General features: G+C 34.0%; 1 protein-coding gene across 3 annotated transcripts in view; it reads right to left on the minus strand.

The window, feature by feature from the left end:
• Window positions 1–4,785: 4,785 nt before the first annotated feature.
• Window positions 4,786–16,970, minus strand: part of ROCK1 (Rho associated coiled-coil containing protein kinase 1) — a 147,936-nt gene continuing 135,751 nt past the window's right edge. For 2 of the 3 annotated variants that reach the window (XM_027127564.1, XM_027127566.1), the window contains exons 28-33: window positions 11,793–11,863; window positions 11,500–11,588; window positions 8,467–8,545; window positions 8,047–8,308; window positions 7,491–7,698; window positions 4,786–6,273 (exon numbers count right to left, since the gene is read on the minus strand). In XM_027127564.1, the coding sequence (XP_026983365.1) occupies window positions 6,270–6,273; window positions 7,491–7,698; window positions 8,047–8,308; window positions 8,467–8,545; window positions 11,500–11,588; window positions 11,793–11,863 (713 nt within the window). In that variant the 3' untranslated portion in view covers window positions 4,786–6,269. The remainder of the gene's footprint in view (window positions 6,274–7,490; window positions 7,699–8,046; window positions 8,309–8,466; window positions 8,546–11,499; window positions 11,589–11,792; window positions 11,864–16,970) is intronic. The other variant, XM_027127565.1, reaches the window with a different exon arrangement.

Raw genomic sequence — 16,970 nt, forward strand, 5'->3', positions numbered from 1 at the left:
TTCTGTAATCATGTTCGTGTATTGAATAACATGTACTCGATTAAAAAGCATATCATTTTAATAACTCAGGTTTGAAAATGAAACTATATGTGGTAGAAGCAGCATTCAATTATGAGCTGGGAGACATGGGTTCTATCCTGTTTTGTGTCTAATTGCAATTTAGGACATGGTCATGTTACAATTTCCTCCCTGAGTACTGATACAATAAGTAGCTTGAGTTGGACTATCTCTAAAATCACTTCCAACTTTAAAATTCTGTCACTCTAAGAAATATAGCTTGGAAGGGGAAAATGGAAAAGATTACATTAAATTGGCAGAAACAGATAAAAATCATACCACTTTTCTTTCAGTAAAATGGGGTATTGAGGTGCTCATGTGTAAAAACCTTGATTTGTTGGTCAAAGAAAAAGGAAATAATTGTGGTAGGAAACATTATTGTTCCCCCAATTTCCTGTCCTTCCCAATCATATGATTATGTATCCTCCTCTCCTTGATGGCAGGTTTGGCCTATGACTTACTTTGGCCATGAGATATTAATGAGTGACATGTGTTGCATCTAGGCCAAAGCATTAAGATTTAGCTCATGGGTCACCATGTTCTCTTTTCCTTTGCCATGATGGTCAGTGATGTTCCTGAGAGAGGCTGCTATGGAGTCCCAGAGTGAATAGGATGTGGAACAAAGCTGCAGCTGACCCATGGTGGACAGGTCATGTTAGGGAGAAATAAACCTTTGTTTTTGTAAGCCCCTGAGATTTGGGGGATTGTTTGATAATCTAGCCTCTCTTGATAATGCTGTAATGGTGACTAAGCAAAATTTTTTTGAGCAACCTCCATACTGTCTTCTATAGTGGCTGTACTAATTTACATTTGCACAGTGTACAAAAGTTCCCTTTTCTCCACATCTTTGCCAACACTGATCTTTTTTTGTTTTGTTATTTTTTTTGATGTAAGGGATAAATAATGCTTTTTTTAAATTGAATGAAAGGTTCTTTAAATTCTATAGTGCTTTACAATTTTCAAAAGTTTCATACACACAGTCAAAATGGCCATCATCAAAAAGTCTACAAACAATAAATGCTGGAGAGGGTGTGGAGAAAAGAGAACCCTCCCACACTGTTGGTGGGAATGTAAACTGGTACAGCCACTATGGAGAACAGTATGGAGGTTCCTTAAAAACTATTAAAAATAGAGCTACCATATGATCCAGCAATCCCACTCCTGGGCATATATCTGGAGAAAATCATAATTCGAAAAGATATAATGAACCCAATGTTCATTGCAGTACCATATACAATAGCCAAGACACGGAAGCAACCTAAATGTCCATCGACAGATAAATGGATAAAGAAATGGTATATATATACAATGGAATATTATTCAGCCATAAAAAAGAATGAAATAATGCTATTTGCAGCAACATGGATGGACCTAGAAATTATCATACAAAGTGAAGTCAGACAGAGAAAGATAAATATCCTATGTATCACTCATACATGGAATCTAATTTTTAAAAAATAATACAAATGAGCTTATTTACAAAAGTTTACAAAACAGACGTACAGATTTTGGAAACAAACTTATGGTTACTAAAGGGGAAACGTAGTGGGGAGGGATAAATAAGGAGCTTCAGATTAACATATACACACACACTACTATATATAAAATAGATAACCAACAAGGACCTACTGTAAAACACAGGGAACTCTACTCAATTTTCTGTAATAACTTATATGGGTAAAGAATCTGAAAAAGAATATATGTATGTGTGTAACTGAGTCACTCTGCTGTACACCCGAAGCTAACACAACATTGTAAATCAACTATACTCCAATAAAGAAAAAAAGTTTCACACAGATGATTTTGTATAATCCCATAACCCTTTATTTCCCCTTACTCCTATATCGCTCTTCCCCGCTTCCCTCTCCCCACTGGTAACCACCAGTTTGTTCTCTGCATCTGTGAGTCTGCTTCTGTTTTATTTACTAGTTTATTGTATTTTTTAGATTCCACAAATCTTTTGGGGTTTTTTTTTGATATGGCAATTCAAACAGGTATGACGTGATATCTCACTGTAATTTTAATTTCCCTGAGGATTAGTGATGTTGAGTATCTCTTCATACACCTGTTGGCCATTTGTATATCGTCTTTGGAGAAATGTCTATTCAGGTCCTTTGCCCAACTTTAAATCAGGTTATCTGTTTTTGGTTTTTGCTATTGAGTTGTAGGATTTCCTTACAGTTTTTGAACATTAACCCTTTATCAGATATATGGTTTGCGAATATTTTCTTTTATTCCACAGCTTGCCTTTCACTATTTTGTTTCCTTTCCTGTGCTGAAGTTTTAGTTTGATGTAATTCCATTTGCCTGTTTTTGCTTTTGTTGCCTGTGCTTTTGGTGTTATATCCAAGAAATCATTGCCACGGCCAATGTCAAGAAGCTTTTACCCTATGTTGTCATCTAGGAGTCTGAGTTTTAGTTCTTACACTTAAGACTTTAATCCGAGTTGATTTTTGTGTAAGTTGAGGGTCCATTTTCATTATTTTGTATGTGGGTATCCAGTTTTCCCAACACCATTTATTGACATGACAATCCTTTCCCCACTGTGTAAATGTTAAAGTCAAAACAATGAAACTTCAAGAAGCTAACGCAGAATTATCTTCACGACCCGGGGAATAGGAGAGAGTTCTTAAATAGAATACAAAAAGCACTAACTATAAAGGAGATCAATAAATTTGACTTTGCTAAAATTAAGACTTTTGCTCATTAAACGATACCATAGAGTAATAAAGTGTAGTAGCACAATATATTATGTCCTTCACAACTAATTTTTAAAGACATTGTCTTTATTCATCCTACTAGCTGCTAGTAGCTGTGTTTTCTTTCTGAGGAGAAAGAACTGTAGAAGTGCTGGAATACCAAAAATAAAAATTAAAAAGCTCAAACCAGCAACCCAGTAAGAATCAACAAACTAATTTATGTAAATACCAAATTTAGTTATTACAAAACTTCTAGTGATATGAAAAAAACACATACTTTATCAATTAGAGTTTGATTGCCATGTTTAAATTATTTCACTTATTGATATTTCTTTAAACGAAGGATGGAGAGATTATTTTAAGCTGAAACCCCAAATAATGACAAGTGACCCATCGTTGTTTTGAGCTTGTGAATCATGACAACGGCTGTTTTCTTTCTAGCCCATAATCCCTGACCTCAACCCAAGCTCTCAGGAGTGGTGGGTGGGCAGGCTTGAGGCTTAATCTCATTCTACACTCTGTGTCTTCCTGTAATCAAGAGGATAGAAAGCTAAAAGCTCCATTTCCCAGACTTTCTTACAGCTAGAATTCTGAATGTGATGTATTTTGGTTGAGCAGATGCACCTATAGAAGGCAGAGGAGAGATGGAGGGTATGCTAATGCCAGCAGATAGGGAGGCTCATGAAAAGGATTTTTCTGAGGTATTACTGACAGGGACCCCAGTGTTTAGAAACAAGGTTCCTAAATGGTAAGAGAATGAAACACAGCATCTAACATGGTGTGGACACGTTAGATGACACTATCCTGATGCTTGCCACGTTGGTATACTTTGGGATTGAGTGGTTTCCTGAACTTAGAATAGAAGCAGCTCTGTTGGGGACGTCCCTGGCGGTCCAGTGGTTAAGACTTCGCCTTCCAATGCAGGTGTATGGGTTCGATCCCTGGTCAGGGAGCTAAGATCCCATATACCTCACCGCCAAAACACCAAAACATAAAACAGAAGCAATATTGTAACAAATTCAATAAAGATTTTAAAAACAGTCCACATGGAAAAAAAAAAAAAAGCAGCAGCAGCTCTCTTGGTTGACCTGGTTTTGCAATGTGGCATTTGAAGTCATTCCTTAAAGTTCTGTCAGTTCTCAACAATTTTATGCTCAAGTTAATATTTTGTTAAAAAAAAAAAAGTACTCTCTTGCTCAAATAAATTAACTCTGTTCTCTGAACTTTACTGGACCTTAATATATTAGACCTTAATACATTAGGGTAATGGTGATGGTTCTGAGGCGGTAGTAAGGACACTGTCCAGAACTGTGAAGGGTCTGAGGTTTCACCCTACTTGCAAGCTACAAGTTAGCCTGCCACAATTTCATGGATCCTGGGTCATAGCCAAATGACTTTATACTTACAGCACAGCAAGCAGCATGAGCTTCACGTTCTCATCAGTTCCCCTTGCCCTCCGAGTCCCACAGGGGCAATGCAAAGTGGTCCAGGTGGGCGCTGAGCATGCAGTGAGTTTGCATCATAGCTGAGGAGCCCAAAGTTTAGGGTACCTGAATCTTTTATAATGAGCTCAAGCAAATCTGCCCAATTTTTGCCCTGGAGAGAGCCACTATCTTTATTATACAACAGCAAACAAACCTGCTTTCCTCTCTATGGAAACACAATGTCTTCCACGGCTGTTCACTATACAAATCTCCTTGGCAAAGACAGTGTAGAACAAGCAAAGGCTGTCAGAGCTTCTGCTCCCAAGATGTGAGAAACGTAAGAGACCCATGGAGAATTTCCAAAAGACATTAGCCAACTTTTCATTTCAACTGTAGCACTCCTATTTTAGAGCCCAAACCAGGTTTTATCTTTTAAAAATTCACTTTAGTCATGAAATTTAACAAACATTTGTATGCAGCCAGGGACTAATTTACAGCATGGCTTCCATTCATCTCAGTCATGAGAAAATACCATAGCAGTCATTATTAAAGGTATCCATCCATAAATTACTTTTATTTCTCATTAAATGAGCACAGAGTCATTAGCATATTAATAACAGATATGTTTATTATTACATATCCATCAGTGCGGCTTTTAATACCACTTGAAACATGCATATCATCCTAGAGACGAATCAGTTTTCCAGTGCTTCTTATTTGATAGACATTACTGCAAAGCCATTATAAATTACTGAGGAGGTATTTGGTTAAAAAAATAAACAATAAATCATACTGCCCATATGAATCAACCCTTGCTATTGAACAAGAGTTTAACAGTATTTATCTGGTAATTCCTATGTTAACTGGAAAACATCACAGATGTATTGCCATAATTTTCTTTTATATTGGTGCAACCTTGTACATATTTTGCAGAGTTTTATGAAGTCATTCATTATTTTAGCAGGTAGTTTGATGCAAAGATTGTACTCAATTTATGGAAGTCCACCAAACCTCTAAATATTTTAAATTAAGCCAATTATCAATGAAAAACCCCCAACACACATAATTTTCTGAAAATATGTTTTTTGAAATTTTTATATTTAGTCATGGCAGTAAAATAATTCTCTCAAATTAAGGCACTAAAAGGGCAATGCAACTCCCATCAAAAGTGTTCTAAGAATAATTTACATTTCAAACAGTGCATACATTTCTTATATGTTTGTTAACTTAATGTCTTTATCACTTAAAACCACAAAGAAACATATTATATAATTACAGAAATGATGTACCCCACAAAATGCTTTTAAACTTGGTTCTTTTGTACAGTTAGTTCCTAATGTCTCTAGTAGTAAAATAACTCAATATGGCTTGGCAAAAATGCATAGATTAAATGTAATTTTTTTGCCTTCTCCCATTCCCCAATCTACAAACTTGCTGAAACACATACAGTATTTTGTAAAGCATAATGTAAGATATTTATTTTCCATCAAGTCCACCACAGGCAATCAACAGTAAGGCTTTTAAATTCTACAGTGAGGGCACTGAAGTCAAGTGATGTCACTGCTTTCTTAAAATAGTTTTGTATAGTCTTGCAAGAGCATAAAAACTGAAGTTATTAAAAAAAAATTTCAGTTGTCTCATTTTGAGATATTTTCTTTACTCCTTCCATGAGCTGATCTTGATAGTGATGGCCATTCCACTTGAAAGTGAAAGTCTCTTCCTCTCACTCGTATGAGGAAAACTGTGTTCTATCATGATTGACAGGCGTTTTCTTAGAAATTCAAAAAGGCAGCACCTTTTTAAAAAAATATATCTAGCTAAGCTTTCCCTCAATTGTATTTGCATTACATAGTAATAATTAATCTAATCTACCTGTAGGCAAACCCGCAATAAAAAACGAAAACAAAACAAAACAAAAAAACAATCCTCAGTGTGCTTTTGTGCCAAAGCAAGGACAGAATAACAGCAATCTTAACCCTGAAGCCTGTGATATTGTGTCAAAGGAACAGCCTTCTGCTCTGCATGGTAAAAGATGCCTGGTTTATCAGGTAGCATCCCACACAACTCCACAAGGCACTAGGTCACATGGTTAACTGTTGAGGGAAAAAAATAAAAAATTTAAGAAATGTACGCAGTTTAAAAATTCAGAAAACAAAAATTGGAAGGAAAGGTACATATACATTATATATAATAGTTAACTAATACACAAAATTTGGAAAAAAGGAAAAGCACACTATTATCTCCTTTTTGCTTCTACTTTGTTTCAAACACTTTTTTCCCCCCACAAAGCTATAAAAAATTTTAAGTATTTTAGATTCAGCTTTTATCCTATATAGGAGAGGGACAATACAAGATTCTACAGAAAGAAGTCCAGAGTGAGGTGATAATGCACTGGAATAGTATGGTAGCTGAGGAATACAGAAGGAGGAATGGCTATGAGTCATTTCAAAGAATTAGACTTGGTTATTGATAATATGGAATGAAGAAATGGGATAAATTAAATATGGCTTTAAGCCTGCTTGGAAGACTTGGGTGACATCAGCAGAGAGGCAAATCAGTGTTAGGTCTCAGCTTCTAGATTCAAATGTCCCTCTTAATATAAGGATTACACTCTAGGGAAAGTTGGTATTTGGTATAGGAGAAAAAACATAGGCTTCAGAAATGGATAAAAGTGGGGTCCAACCTGACTATGCTACTAGTTGGCTGTGTGATCTTGTGCAAGTTGCTTAATTTCTCTGAGCTCCATTTTTTCATGTGTTAAATGAGAACTTAATGAGTTATCATAACCGCTCCTCAGGAAAGGGTTTATGTCCTGTAACTGCTTGTTTTACCATATAAATATTTTTGAAAAAATTCCATCAAAACAAGATAAACTACACTCTCCCAAAAAGAAGAAAAGAAGGATACTTAACTGGGAAGTTTATTTGTTAACACTGATAATACCAAATAATTTTGATTAAAAAAAAATCTGCCAACATAGTTAAAAATAAAATGAGCAAAGTTTTACATGAAACTATTTACATTAAAAAGGGGTGACCAACAGTCGTTTAAAACATTAAGGGCTAAATATGTACCATAACCAATGACAATAAAACCTGACATTGAACTAAATAAATATGACATTTATAAACATTATTAGCTTCTAACAAGAATCAGTTAAACTAATTTGTAAAGTCATTTCAAGTCATATATAAATGCCCAGATACAAACGATGCCCTTTATGGGGAAAAGAACAATCGGACTCTGGATTTTAATAGATATTATCCAATCACATACTCACAGTTAAAAAGGTTAACATTTCAATCCTTACCTAGTTTTTCCAGATGTATTTTTGACCACTTTCCGGAAAGACTGATTTGCAGTGGATCTTGTAGAAAGTGTTCGAGGCGACGCACGAACAAAACCAGACGGTGGATTCTTAGGAATCTTCTTTACTAAATGAGTTACCCATTTTTTTTGTTCATCCTGAGAACATGCTAGTAGCAGCATATCTCTTGCTGATGTTACATCATAACTTACTATTTTAAGAAAAAAGAGCACAATTAAGGTCACATAATACCTAAAAGAGCCTTATCAAATATTCTTACAATTTAAAAATATTTACTATGCTTAATTAAGCTTGGACAATATCTTGTCTTCTTAATTCAATTAAGTTGGAAAATTTAAAGAGAAAATATTAGTCATAAATTAGTAAGAAAAATAAAGTAAAATCAGAAATATGCATGTGGCTCCACCAGTGCCAAAATATTACGTCTTATTATCTCTTTTCAACTTGGTATAGGAAATGCCACATCTGAAGAAGTTATTTCATTGGGATTTAAGTCTCTAATTTGTTACATGTTATAAAAATAATTTTCATGCCTTACCTTTACATGGAGAAATTAAGTCCTCTTTCTTATCTAAGTGATCTCTGTGGCACTTAACGTGGCACCTTCGACATTCCAGGGCAGGGGGTGGCTTAAAAACATGCCAGAGAGGTTTGGCACAGGCCTCACAGTTGGCGGGAAAGTGGTAGAGGGTAGGAATGAACTCATGACCTTTGTGGTTTTGAAAATTAGTTTTCTCAGCTTGTTGCACTGGTTCCATCTCTACGTCTTTTCTACATTCACCTTCATTTGCGTATAGTATCTACATTTAGGAATGGTAAACAGAAGATTAAAAAAAGGTCTTAATCTATACATACAAGTTTCAAATGTATAAAAGTATTGGTGTATTTACATTTACTTCACAAATACACTTAGTACTTAGGTAAAGGATCTTCTAAAATTATATTTTCAGATTTTTACCTGGAATATTTTAGGAATTTCTTCAGTTTCAGCTCTGTACACATCTCCTTGGGTTACAGGACGAACATGAAACAATTTACTAAAATGAAAAGAAATATGATGTAGGCCATTATAAAAACTCATTTATAGCAAAAGACAGATATTTCGTTGACGAGAACACAGACGTGGCAAATAAGCATAGGAAAAGATTAGTCATTAGAGAAATGCAAATTAAAATCACAGTAAGTATCACTATACTCCTATCAGAATTTTTAAAATAAAAATAGTAATAACACCAAATGCTGGTGATGATGCAGAGAAACTAGATCACTCATACAACTGTGGTAGAAATGTAAAACTGCAGAGTCACTCTGGAAAAGAGTATGGCAATTTCTTACAAATCTATATATATGAAAACCTGTACATGAATGTTCACAGAAGCTTTATTTTTAATAGGCCAAAATTGGAAAAAACTTAAATGAATGGTTAAACAAACTGTGATACAGTCATACGATGGAACACTACTCAACCACAAAAAGAAAAAAACTACCTCTTGGATGGACTTCAAGGGAATTACACTGACTGAAAGAAGCATATCGAATGTTACATACTATTTGATTCCATTTACATAACATCCTTGAAGTGACAAAATTATACAGATGGAGAACAGATTAGTGGTTGCCAAAGATTAGAGAGGAGTACAGAAAGGGTGCTTCCTATGGCTATAAAAGGGCAATGAAGAATCCCTGTGATGAAACTATTCTATATTTTAACTTGGTGGTGGCCATACAAATCTATACATGTGGTAAAGGCATGCAGGCTGGAAAGGCAGAAGTAAAACTATTATTATTTGAAGATGACATTACTGTATACGTAGAAAAGCCCTGCGGAATCCACACACATACACAAAATCTCTAAAACTAATAAGTGATGAATATTCAAGGTTGATATACATAAATAAAGTGTTGAAATAACCAGATATCCACATGAACAAAACAAAACAACCCCCACCCCCCTGGAAAAAAATTAACCTCAACCACTACTCCTTTTTTTTTTTTTTCTTTTTTGGCCGCGCTGCGAGGCACGCGGGATCTTAGTTCCCCAACAACGGATCAAACCCGTGCACCCTGCAGTGGAAGCGCAGAGTCTTAACCACTGAACCGCCAGAAGACCCTCTACCACTACTTCTTACCAAACATAAAAAGAAACGAGATCAATCAGAACTTAAAAATAAAACCTAGAAGAAAACATAGAATACCTTCACAATCTTTGGGCAGGCAAAAATGTCTTGGACAGACTACACAAAAGGCAATAACCCTTTTCAAACCAGTGATACATTGGTTTCCATTAAAAGACACCATAAAGAAAATGAACTGGCAAACCACAGACTGGGAAATATTTGCACTACATATTCCTGACATAAAATTTGAAGCCAGAATATATACAGAACTTCTGTAAACCAACCTTAAAAAGATAAGCAGCCCAATTAAAAAATGAGCAAAAGACTTGGAGACACTTAAGAGATACAAATGGCCAATAAATACATGGAAAGATTCTTGCCATCATTAGCCATAAGGAAAATATAAACTACAACAAAATAGCATTTCACATCCATTAGAACAGCTAAAAGTCAGACTGACAACACCAAATGTTGGTGAAGACGTGAAGCAACTGAAACTCAAATATTGCTGTTGAGTATAAACAGTATAACCTTTTTTGAGAACTGTCTGGTAGATTTATTTACACAGATTTACTATATGACCCAGGATTCCACTCCTAGGTATTTTACCCATGAGAAATGAAAACTTAAGTCCACAAAAACGAATGTTCAAAGCAGTCTTACTTAAAATAGCTCTCTTAGAAGCAACCCAAATGCCCATTAACAAAAGAATGGATAAACAAACTGAGATATATTCATTCAATGGAATATTACTCAGCAATAAACAGAACAATCAATACACACAACAAAACACTATGCCGAGTGAGGGAAGCCAGGCACGAAAGAGTACATACTATAAATTCGATTAGTATGAAGTTCTAGAATAGGCAAAACTAAATCTCAGTGATAGAATTCAGATAATCTTTTTTTTTCCCCTTGAGGAGGCACAAGCAAGCTTTTTAGGGTGATAGAAACGTTCTTTATCTCGTACTGGGTTTGATTATGCGGGTGCTTACAACCGTCAAAAGTCACTGGACTGAACACTTAAGATGTATGTATTTTATTGTATGAAAATTACATCTCAATAAAAAGGTAAAACAACAATAACAACAAACTCTCATCAACATAAAAAGTATTTAAGTTAGTTGAAAGATGTCTTTCTTATTAATGTTTATGTATTATTCCAGTTAAGCTGATTATTTAAATTTTCACAACTAATGTCTTTTTTTAAAATTGAGAAATAAAATATCAGTACTCTCTGGTACTTGCTCAATTTTTTTAACATTTTAACTATAATCAGCTCCACAATGTTTAATTACAAAGGAATGGCAAAACTTCATTTTAAGTTTATATTTCTCTGTCGTACCCACCACACTTCACTCTGAATTTGTATGTTATTGCATATATTTTACCTTTCCTGCTACTAGCCTGTAAGCTCCTCAAATATGAAACTGTCTTACTCATTTTATACAACCTACAACACTTATGATAATACAGGCAGCAGTGCCTAAGAAATGGTTTTAGAATGAATACAAGGAAAAAAACCTAAGCTTATTACAGACCTCTTTGACCTATTATTAAAAAAAGAAAAGATATATTTTATTTCCTTCTTAACAATGACCACATAATCATATATTTTGAGATGTTCTGTGAACATAAAACCAATAAACACTTGAAATTTAAAAAAATTGTCTTTAGAATACATCGATCAGGTATGCAAAATTTCCCCTCTCATATTTTGATAAAGTAAGATTTAATATAGTTATTATTTAAATTTGTTAAGAAAAAAGTCAATAACGTTTAAATAACAAAATATAAACTAAATGGTAAGTCTAAAAATAATTGATTATCGTAGGTTAACACTCAGTCTTAAAATTCAATAAAAGGCAACTTACTCAATGTCCAATACCATAGATGGATTGGATTGTTCCTTATCTTGTTCATCATTATAAAACAAAATTTTTTTGCTGCTTACCACAACATACTGAAATGAGAAAAAAGGGGGGAAGAGGTAAGAGCAGTATTAACTTGGTTTAAAGTGATAAGCACATTACTTGCCATTTATGTCTAGATCATATTGTAGTAATCTAAAAACAATGCCAATAATAGGACAGTTAATACAAGTTGTATGCTTTAAAAGTAAAATATATAACAAAATATCAATTAGAAAAACTGAGGCATATTGTACCTGTTTCTTCCAGCCGTATCTTTTGATATTTCCTCTATTTGGTATTGAAAGCCAACCTTCAATTCTTGATTCTAGAAGAAGAAAAAAAAAATAGTGTTCAGCCTTAAATTGTCACAAAAGGAAAAGCTATTACAAGTTGTCTGACAGCATGCAGCAACAGGCATTCGAACACAGCTAAATGAATAAGTGCTATAATTTGCTCTTTCATGCTTCAATCACACAAATCAACTTTAATGGCCATACAAATACTGCAGAAAAAAATTCCAAGCCACTTTCCGCATAAAATTAACATTCAGTACTCAATTATAAAAGTATGAAGTAACAACAGTACCCTTAATAGCCAGGCAAGACTGGAATGGATTGCAGCTTAAATGGGATATGATACAGAAGACTTTAAATATCATTTAACATTCATATAAAAGTATTTAGCAAAAAAAAAAAAAAAATGCAGCAAGTGGAACAAATCAGAGCCATGATTTACACAAGAAAGAGCAAGCAAAAGTACACAAGTGTCCTATTACTCACAGAAGGTAAGAATAGAAGATAAATAAATAAGGAATGCAGGCAGAATCAACTAGATATAAAGAATAAGAGACAAGTATTTTATTTGTTTTCTCAGTACAATGTTCTGATAAACTTTTTGGTAAAACACCCCAAATAATTTCATTAAAAGTGTCCAAATTTGGTTGGGAAGGGGTCCTTAATTCTAGTGGTAAATCCAATTACAATTCTTAGCAAACTAAAAGAGGTATAAATAAAGCCTTTCAAGTTTGTAGCATCAGAATTTAATAAACAGTAAAAGAACACAGAATTCAGTTGGTAAAACTGCTAATGTTTTATCAGTTTGTGCATACCAGAAATTCTTTGACTAATTTGATCAGTGCATTTTATAATTATTATTACTATTTAAATATAATTAATGTTTATTAAAAATATCTGGGGGAAAAAGATGATTCCATTTAGAAATGATTATTTTATATCAGGTTAGAGATAAGAACATTTAACCGTTTTTTTAGATCTATTATATTTGAAACACAAAAGAAGGGACAAGTGACCAACTGTAAGGTACAATGCTATAATGTGACATTATACCATGGCTCAAATCATGACCCGTAAGGGGAATATATATTACCCTCCTCCATATAACTTAAAAGTTGTGAAACAGTTCGGTCTTACAGTAATGATAACAACAGGTAACGTCTACTGTACATTTATTACTTCCCAAGTGCTTTACAAGGAATACCTCATAAATAATCTATAATAGTCCCATGAACATAGGATATTACATTCTTAGGAATATAGGATAAAGTAGGTTCTACTATCATCCTCCATTTACAAATGAAGAGACTAAGGCTTAGCTAGGTGAACTAACTTACCCAAAGGTAATCACAGCAACTGTCAAAACTTTAGGGTTCACCCAGGCAGTCTAATTTCTGAGTTTAAATTCCTAGAGCACAATGATATTCTTTCCTTAAACAAGCTTTGCAGTTAACTAAATCAGGAGTAATGTTATTGTTCCAACTTCTTCCCTGTACCTAATGCCCTATGCTTTTGTTATTCCCCTTCATCTAAATTGTTGTTTTTGTTAAAGTCGAAGAAATAATAAGAAACTTCAGTTCAAAATGATCCCCCTCTTCTCCCAAGTTTTTTTCTTAGTTGCCGTTATTTAGTTCATCAATAATTGATTTGTTCCATCGGGCATTTCCTTGGTAAGTTTTGTGAGAGCAGGGGACCATATACTACCACTTTATTTTATTTTATTTTTTATTTATTTATTTATTATTTTATTTATTTATTTTTTTTGGCAGTACGCAGGCCTCTCACTGTTGTGGCCTCTCCCGTTGCAGAGCGCAGGCTCCAGACACGCAGGCTCAGCGGCCATGGCTCACGGGTCCAGCCACTCCGCGGCATGTGGGATCCTCCCAGACCGGGGCACGAACCCGTGTCCCCTGCATCGGCAGGCGGACTCTCAACCACTGCGCCACCAGGGAAGCCCCACTTTTTAAAAATTTATACTCCAAGGCATCTGACACACAGAGTAGGTACCTGATATATACCTTTTTTGCTTATTTTGCAATTCTTTTTTTCTGACTTAGCCAATTAAATTCACCCTCTATTTAAATAATGGTTGTAATTTAAAAACCAAAGGGCTGCTTTATATTAAGTAACATACAGAAGGCTGTTGATCATTCACAAATATTCTGTTGTAGAAAAGGAAAAAAGTTATTGCTAGGAAAACTTCCCTTCAGTGTGCCAAAGTCCATTTAATACCAGTAATTCCTCACTAAAAATAAAAGATGTAAAAGCCACTGAAATCTTGACATTTATACAAAATTGTGTATGCCAAAATATTCCTCCCTCCAAGTTATTTCTCTATGAGAATAAATGCCAAAAATATTTATGCTTTCTGGCTCTAGGTTTGAAATATATTTTCAATGAATTGTTGTATGTTGAAGACTGTATGACTGAATGTATGTCATTTCAGTGTTCCTATAGAAATTTTATACATCAAAGGCATTTTATGAATTAAATAAGCCCAATTTTATATTTGCTCTAATTTAAATAAAATGAAGAAATTAGGAACTCAAAAAAGATGCTGAAGATATGTGAAGGTTTTTGCCAATTTAAAACAATAATGTTATAGGAGAGAATCTTAGTCTTTCCTTCTGGTGAATTCCCTTCAGAGAAGCAGGTAAACTAAGCTCAGTGATAAATTAAAAAAACTACTTACTTCTGTCTTACATGCAAGTTAATATACCAGTTTTTTTTTTAAGTATATAAAGACCTCCTTCAAAACTATGACCACTTGTGACCTAAGTGGCAATCTGAAAGTATAATGCTCTAAATTCTATCTTTTACAATACAAGCACAGAAATCAGCTTCTCCAGATAAATAAAAGAAATGCTGAGGACTTCTAAGTCTATATTATTATCTATAACATACTACTGAAGTACAAAAACAACTTGGTCCCAGGTTTTACATATTTGTAGAGCAATTTTAACTTACAAAAAAATTTAGATGTGCACTACTGCAATATCAGCAATTAACTCCTTTACCCAAATAAGAAAGAGGTTAACTATACGTAAATCAGTATCAAATACAGCCAATTTAAACATCAAAGCTAACCACTGAAGACTACCAAAGTTTACTTGATAAACTACATACTGCTTAAGAAATAAAGGTAGAGAATCACTCCAAAATTCTAAAATTATATTCAGAAGTGATATAAAAAAGAAGAAAAAATCAATGCTCAAGAATTCAGATGTACTTATTATCTCCAATCATTGATTAGATTTGGGCAAAGTCAGAAACTCTTATATACTCAAATACTTGGAAACATACCAAGAAATCCAGCATACACAGGTTTAAGTTACAAAGTCTGAGATCAAGCTGGATGGAAAGAGAATGATGCAGATAATCCATAAGAGATAATGAATATTAATGGATGCTGATACCAGTGTTCTTAGTGCTTCATCTATTTTTACATTCTTTTCAGATTCTTAGGTCAATATTTCCAAAAGTAAAGGAAAAAAAACAAGGAAGGAGAGCCAGATATCACCTTAGTCTTTCTGTCATCTAGGCAATAGGAAAACCTTAACCCTAGAGGGTAACCTTTATATCTACAGTGCTAAGGCCACAACCTGCCACAGAACCAAAAGGAGGATGAAGACACAAGAGAATGAAAGTGATATTAAGAACTTCAAAGGGTTATAAGTCAGAGAAGGATAACCATTTTCTCTAAGGTTTTTAGAATTGGGAAACTTAGAGAGATTTAATCTAGTTAATGACAAGATGCCAGCTGAGAAAATGACAGAGGCTGAACTCTAAATAAACAGGATAATTAAATGAGATTCTTTATATTGAATGATGAAATCTAAGAGAAATAAAGTATATTATCAGTTTATCCACCTAACTACTTAAAAAACCATCTCACTGAACTAAAAATATGATCAATATTTCAAAAGGCCTTCATTTTAACTATTTAACTATTCTAAGACCTCCCTTTGTAAATCTGTAGTTTAAATTCATTTATCAGTTTTCCAAACTAAGTAAAATTAATCATCACTTTCAAAAAAATCTTTCAGACACTTGAATGATATGTAACTCTCTCAAATTAAGGATGAATACCGCATCAAGTTTCCGTAGTGTAGTGTTATCATGTTCGCTTCACAAGCATGAATACCAAAATTCTTTACAATTCTTCCTAGATATTACCACAAAACCTTAACTTTATTTGCCAGAGATCTAGTAAATGGCAGACTTAGTACATATTTTCAATTTACTAGTAAAATATCTGACACAGGTAAAATAACATTGGTAATGATTATCCATTAATTTCTACCTCCAATATGAAAGTCATAGTCTCCAATATGAAAAGGTTCAGCACTACAGAGACCTCTGTAAAGTTCAAACTGAGAACACAGTTAATAGAGAAAGAGATATCCTAATTGGTCTCCCTTTATAGCAATGGAGAATGGCCACCAGAGCCTTTTTGTTTTCCCACTTTGTTTGAACTTTGAAATCCTTAAAAGCAAAATCTCTGAAAATACTAAGCTATTCTAAATATTATATACTCAGAGTGGAGCCAGTAGAAAAATTTAAAAATCTCTTTGCTGACTGACTCCTGAGTGGATTTATTAGGTCAGGATTCTGAAATCTAAATGGATATCTCACCTAAGTCTGCCAATCAAACCACCTGATGATGCTTTGAGTTTAGCCTTCCTGAATAAGCCAGGATGAAAGACAAAACTCATTACCTTCTCCCAACCTCATCTTTCAATTCAAATCCTCTAGATAGCATTCACCAATAATGAATCAGTCTCTGAAATGTTTAACTTAATACAAGGAAAACCAAGGCATACATAGTAAGACATTATAAACAAAGTTAAAGGGAAATGGGTGGGATAAAGACAAAAACCTTGTCAGGATATTTAACCTACACTAGAGAAAGAATTCCTTTAACTAAATAACTAGAAATATCTTGGGGTTAATGAAGAGGGAACCTAAACTACAATTTCAGTTCAACAAGTGAAGGAATGTAGACAAACTGCCCTAAAATTCATACTCTTTCTTAACTGATGATTAAGTCATAACTTTAGAAAGATGTTCAAACAATGGCTGAAGCTAGAGATTCTTATTAAATCCAAAGTGATCCTCTGATAAGGATGTGTACCTACA

Source organism: Aethalodelphis obliquidens, unplaced genomic scaffold, assembly GCF_003676395.1.
Source record: "Aethalodelphis obliquidens isolate GAN/ISIS:26980383/991018 unplaced genomic scaffold, ASM367639v1 scaffold32, whole genome shotgun sequence".
Taxonomy (NCBI): domain Eukaryota; kingdom Metazoa; phylum Chordata; class Mammalia; order Artiodactyla; family Delphinidae; genus Aethalodelphis; species Aethalodelphis obliquidens.